Source organism: Cnephaeus nilssonii (genome assembly GCF_951640355.1).
Source record: "Cnephaeus nilssonii genome assembly, chromosome: 11".
In the NCBI taxonomy this organism is placed as follows: domain Eukaryota; kingdom Metazoa; phylum Chordata; class Mammalia; order Chiroptera; family Vespertilionidae; genus Cnephaeus; species Cnephaeus nilssonii.
The window spans coordinates 42,567,776-42,573,775 of NC_137082.1; the positions used below are offsets into that span (position 1 = coordinate 42,567,776).

A 6,000-nucleotide genomic window follows, 5' to 3' on the forward strand; every position below is an offset into this window, starting at 1 on the left:
ATCCGGCCCACAAAATCATTTGGTCTGGCCCTGCCAAGGCATTAGGGGTGAATTAATTGTTTGACCAAATATAGCAGGCTAATTTTAAGTTGATAATTTTGTATGGCCCTCGAATGATGTTACAAATATCCAAAAGGCCCTTGCCAGCAAAAAGGTTCCCCACCATTGGCCTACATCATCATTCTGATACATTAAGGTTGGGGGTTTGAACCCCGGTGAGAACACATACAAGAATCAAACAATGAATGCATGAAAAAGTGGAACAACAAATCGATGTCTGCTTCTCTCTCTCTCTCTCTCTCTCTCTCTCTCTCTCTCTCTCTCTCTCCCCCTCCCTCCCTTCCTTCCACTCTCTCTAAAAATGGAAAAAATATCCTGGAGTGAGGATTAATAACAACAACAACAACAACGAAGAACCAAATTAAAATAAGACCTTTCCACCAAGTTATATAATAAATCTCAAGAAAAAGAACAATCTTATTTCATCTGGAAAATGTTCATATCTGAAATAATATATTTTATAAGGTTTCCAAAAAGAAGTTGAAATCAGGAATAATGTAAAAAACACATACTTACTTTTGATGGTCATAATGGATTTGTCCATTGTTGCCTACAATTACTATAGCAGGATTATTTTTCTAAAAATAAAGAGAATATGTTTGTTTTAAAGTCCTTAGTCAAAGAATTTCAGATCATTTTGGATGTGCTATAAGGCTTCTTACATCTCTAATATGCTAGAACTGAAATTTTCAAATAATAGAAGAGATTTCTACGTAATTTAGAAAAAATTTAGTAAACTCTTACAATCATTCAAAAAGTGTCACTTAACACCCCAATAAAGACTGATGACGTGTTTTCTCTTTGAATAATCAACTCAACATGTATTTGAGGACACACCGTGGGTATGGGACAAGTGTGGACTTGTGGAAGCTAAAACAGGAGGACTAACATGGCTTCAGCATTCAAGGATTTATTAAAGTTCTCTTTTAAATTGTTAATAATGACTCCAGTAGAGAAACAACCAGCTGAAATGAAGATAATCAATTTTTTTAAAAAAAATATATTTTATTGATTTCTTACAGAGAGGAAGGGAGAGGGATAGAGAGCTAGAAACATCGATGAGAGAGAAACATCGACCAGCTGCCTCCTGCACACCCCCTACCGGGGATGTGCCCGCAACCAATGTACATGCCCTTGACCGGAATCGAACCTGGGACCTTTCAGTCCGCAGGCCGACGCTCTATCCACTGAGCCAAACCGGTTTCGGCAAGATAATCAATTTTAAGGCTGCTCAAATACAAGTTAATGTTCCCAATTCGTAAGTATATTTTGTTCTTAACTGTTTTAGGAGAGATGAGAGAAATTGGTTGATCAAAAAGAGTGATTAATATAGGAAGAGAAAAAAAATACAGGAAGAGATATAAACTTGTGAGCTAGTAGTAGTAATGAACATGGGGATTTTCATAAAAACAAGCTATAGCACAGATGGTGTGGCTCAATGGTTGAGCATTGACCCATGAACCAGGAGGTCATGGTTCAATTCCCGGTCAGAGCACATGCCCGGGTTTTGGGTTCGATCTCCATTAGGGGTTGTAAAGGAGGCAGGCAATTGATGATTCTCTCTAGTCATTGATTTTCTATCTGTCTCCCTCTCCCTTCCTCTCTCTGAAATCTATGAAAAACATTTTAAATAATGTTTAGTTGACTGTAAACACTAATGGTTTCATTGCCTACATCTAAATGACTCATGCTTATCTATAAAAATCACTGTGACATACAGGGTGCTAGAGAGGGGGGCATCGCAAAATTATCAGTTAGGGCTCCGTTATGATCTCAAGTTGAAGTATGACAAATCAGAAATGCATAGCTTTAAATGTATAAATTCCCAGCTACATAAAGACTAATCATCATACTTTGGGGAGTTCTCTACTATTAAGCTACAAAAGTATTAAGTAAATTGTATTTCTCACAGCTTAACTATTAGCAGATATATTAAAGTAGGTTACAGTCCTGACAACAAATATACCTTTCCATCATTGTCAAAAGAATCGAAGAATATTCCAACACCATTCCACATATCAGCTGATCCAAATACAGGACCCTCCAAGCCTTGATTTTCTGTATACCAAATTGCCTGTAAATATGCAATAGGGAACATTTAAAGGCTGGTGGTATATGCATTTATATACATTTTCTAAGTTAAAGAAATTATCATACCAGGCCATCAGCTCCAATTCGACCTCTTCCAGTCACTCGAAATGTCACCTCAATTTCCCAGTTCTCAAAGGCTGCTTTTGTCTTTGTCCACACTGATCCTCTTTGGCTTTTTAAGGATGGTGCTATTCGAATTTGATCTGAACTTGGAATGGCATCTAGAACAAAAATCAGGGAAGAAAAACTTTAAGTTATAATTAGATAAAACTCAATGAGTCATCACCAAACTGTTACATATACTTATAGAGATCTAATTTTAACTTAGTAAGCTGTACAATAATTTTGTTAGGAAAAAATGTCATGTTGACAGTTTCAACTTTAAAATTTTAGGGCTTTCTAACACAGCACAGCTCCTCTTATCTTTTGAGTAGTGAACTATCTCTGGAAAAAACAATTAAAGCTGTAACCATATACTAAAAATGCAAGGGGCAGGAGGGAGGAAATTTTGGCTAAAGTCAAACCAAATATTTGATTCTTATTTTCAAATACTTTAAAAACTGTGATGTATTTTATCAGTTTACAAATGTTAGAAAGCTTAAACAGTGTGAAAAGAACATATCACTAGGAATCAAGAGACTTATTCCTAGTCTTATTTCAGCTGAATGACTGAGCAAATAATTCTCTTACCCTCTTGGGCTCACCATATGTTCACCTGTAAAATGAAGGGGCTGGGCTCAACCACTTCCATAAAACCCCCAAAAGCTATATGCAAAATTTTGTGTATATATACATTCTCCTAGGGTGAGGGTCAACTGAATTTCAAGTCAGTAAATAGTGCTTCAGCATCAGCAATTCTCAGAGAGAAGAGGTCCCCAAAATGGTGGTTCCCATTTCCAAGCTAGTTTCAAGTCCTAGCTCCACCACTTACTAGCTGTTTATCATAGGCAAGTTTTCCCAACAACCTCAGAGGTATATCTCAATAAATGTAGCTCTTCCTATTACTGGACTAAATAATTATTAAAGCAACCATCAGGCCTAAATTTGAACAATTCTAGCACACACTCTCAGATATTAACCAGTTCTGACATCCATGCTGGGAAATAACTGTACTGTCTCTTTGTCAGTGTAGAAAACACTGACAAGTTGAGATATTTTAGTAACACCAGCCACTGTTTGTCACCATCACTTTCAAACATTTAAGGGATGGAGGCAGGCATCCTAGAAAGAGTTCTAGTCTGACACTAGCTATGCAACCTTTTTCAAGAAACTTAACCTTTCTGAACATCAGTTTTTTCGTCTATAAAAGAGAGAACACCTGCCATGCCTACTAAGGATTGTATCAGAATGAAGGTGAAAGAGCTCTGAGAGCTCTTTATAAGGGGTTATAAATTGTTATCATTTTTTGCCCTTATGGACCCACAGATGTGTTCTGACAGTACAAAAGGTCATTAGAGTTAAGGCGAAGAAACACCAAAAATTTGGTCCTAATTTGGGGATGAGTAAAGGGCCATGCTTAAACTAAATTTAAAATGTTTCTTTTTTTTCAAAATTGTTTTAAATAATAAATCTCAGAGCAAAATGAAAAGGTAAAATATAATCAATGGAGTAAAGAAAACAGTGAAACTATAAAAATCACAGTGATAATAAAAGCAAAGGATACCTATAGCAGTGATTCCCAGCGTCAATAGATAGAGGTGTCATGGCTAATCTACTAATCCCTTTATTTCAAATTCAGTCCAGTCATACAACTTTAATTCACCCAGATACATTATCTGACATTTCTGCAGTAAACTTAGTTGGTTATAGGCTCTGTAAAGAAAGCCAAGACAACTAATGTGGGTAGTTAATTAACACTGCTAATTAGCTGGTTATGTGGCCTAAGCATGAGGAAAGAGCAAGCAGGCAATGGAAGGATGCAGAAGTGAAAAGGGTGAACAAATTCATCACCACTATTGACAAATTCATCATCATTCCATAAAGAAAAACAAAAAACTCCAAAACTTGTGTCTGGTACATCAGCATCATCTTTGTGTATTAAGAACGTTACCTTGATAACAAATGCCCAGGAACATATCCTTGATGAATGGGCACATAATTAATGTCTTCTGAGTAACAAAATAATTGCACTCTACTTCAAATAGTACTTAATAACTTGGTCATTATGTTAAATTGAAATTTATACCTTTTAATTACACATTAATTTCAGTGAAATGGGCCTTCCGAGAAGTGTGCTTCCTGGTCAATAATCACTTTCTAGAAATGGAACATTTTGTTCCAAATATTGGACAGCCTAAAATGATGTATACAAACCATATATAAATGACTTCTTAACTACATATAAAGACAGAATTCAAATGGTCAGAGGCAGCATGTCAAGTGCTGTGGCTGATTCCTTAGTCAGCAATGACACATCAGCACTAAAGTACAGATTCGTTTCTTGCACATATGTAATGTCTAGCAAAGCAAGTTCTTATCCACTAACAGTGCCAAACACAGAGTGAATAAAACAACGCGGAGTGCAGATTACTTTGATTTTTCAAAAAAACTTGTTTTTTTTTAAAAAAAAGCTGTAGATATAATAATGATAGAATCAAGTTCTGAAACAATATAAAAAAAGATATCCCTTGGTCTACTAAATCAAGGGACATGTGTGACTAGTATTCAGTTACATAATGACTTAATACAGAGCATTAAAGGCAAGATCAAAGACCACACCAAGTCACTGAGAGTGGCAACTTTAAGGTCTCGTTCCAACAGGGTGCCAGAATACCCTCACATAAAAACGTAAAAAATGACCATAAAAACCAAAATGTACCATCTCTGGAACCGTCAGGGGGCATCGGGTACAATCTGGGGCATTAACCATTGCTAACACCAGGTTTTAAAAAAGCAACAAAAGCGGGGGAGGGCCGAGGAGAAGCGGGAAAGGAGGCCGAGGGGCAGGTGGTCAGGTCTCAGGGTGGCACAGCCCGGGGTGGGGTGCCGGACGTTTCCCCTGGGGACGACGAGGCGTCGGGGTGAAACGTGATGCCCAGAAGCGAGTTTAAGTGACTGCTTAGGAGTGTAAGTAACAAAAGACTCTCAGAACAAACGGAAAGAACCGACGAGATCAAGAAGAAGACCGGCGGAAAGGGGGGGGGGGGCAGACTGGAGGGAAACTGGGGGGCAGGTGGAGGGACCTAGGGGCCCAGAGCCGCCCTGCAGGAGGGGCTACCTAGAGGGTCCTTTCCACCGCGCACGAGGTGTGCAGCTGAAAGGAGGCGAAGCGAAGGAGGCGCCAGGCGAGGATGGGACCCGGCCCCCCGCCCTCGGCCCCGGCTTACTCCCCGCGTGGGCCCAGAAAGGCACGGTCCCGTCGCTCTGCACCAGGTGCGGCCCCTTGAAGCTGTATTTGTACTCGAAACGGCGATGTGGCAGCGTGGCTGGGGTGCCCGCGGCACCGGCGGACCCGGGGTGGCCTCCCACGCCGTCACCCCGGACGAAGTGACTAAGCGACAGCAGCAGGGCGCAGAAAAGTGGCCGAACTCTGGCCGGAGGACCCCTTTGCCTGGATCCCGCCATCTTGGATTCTGGAAAGCAGAGGCTCGCGGCAGGGGGCGGGGCGCGGGAGCCGCGGTCGGCCAACAGGGCGCTTGCTGATTGGCGGAGCCCGAGGTACCCTGAGGGCAAGGGTGAGCCCCGCCCCCGGCCTCCGCTGTCCAGGCGGCCGCTGGACCCGGAGCATCTGTGGGCGGGGCCACACCAAATGGGGCGGGGCCAGGAGGCGGATCGGTGCGCACGCTCCTCCTCCAATCCTGGGTCGGGAAAGATTGTCCACACGCTACCCACGTGACACAGGGAGCCCAC

At 41.1% G+C, this 6,000-nt stretch overlaps 1 protein-coding gene across 2 annotated transcripts in view; it reads right to left on the bottom strand.

Moving 5' to 3' along the window:
* The window catches only part of LMAN1 (lectin, mannose binding 1), a 28,562-nt gene extending 22,804 nt beyond the window's left edge, over positions 1–5,758 (bottom strand). For both annotated transcript variants that reach the window (XM_079783558.1, XM_079783557.1), the window contains exons 1-4: positions 5,478–5,758; positions 2,218–2,372; positions 2,027–2,134; positions 577–638 (exon numbers count right to left, since the gene is read on the bottom strand). In XM_079783558.1, coding sequence (XP_079639684.1) covers positions 577–638; positions 2,027–2,134; positions 2,218–2,372; positions 5,478–5,715 — 563 coding nt within the window. In that variant the 5' untranslated portion in view covers positions 5,716–5,758. The remainder of the gene's footprint in view (positions 1–576; positions 639–2,026; positions 2,135–2,217; positions 2,373–5,477) is intronic.
* Positions 5,759–6,000: the final 242 nt, after the last annotated feature.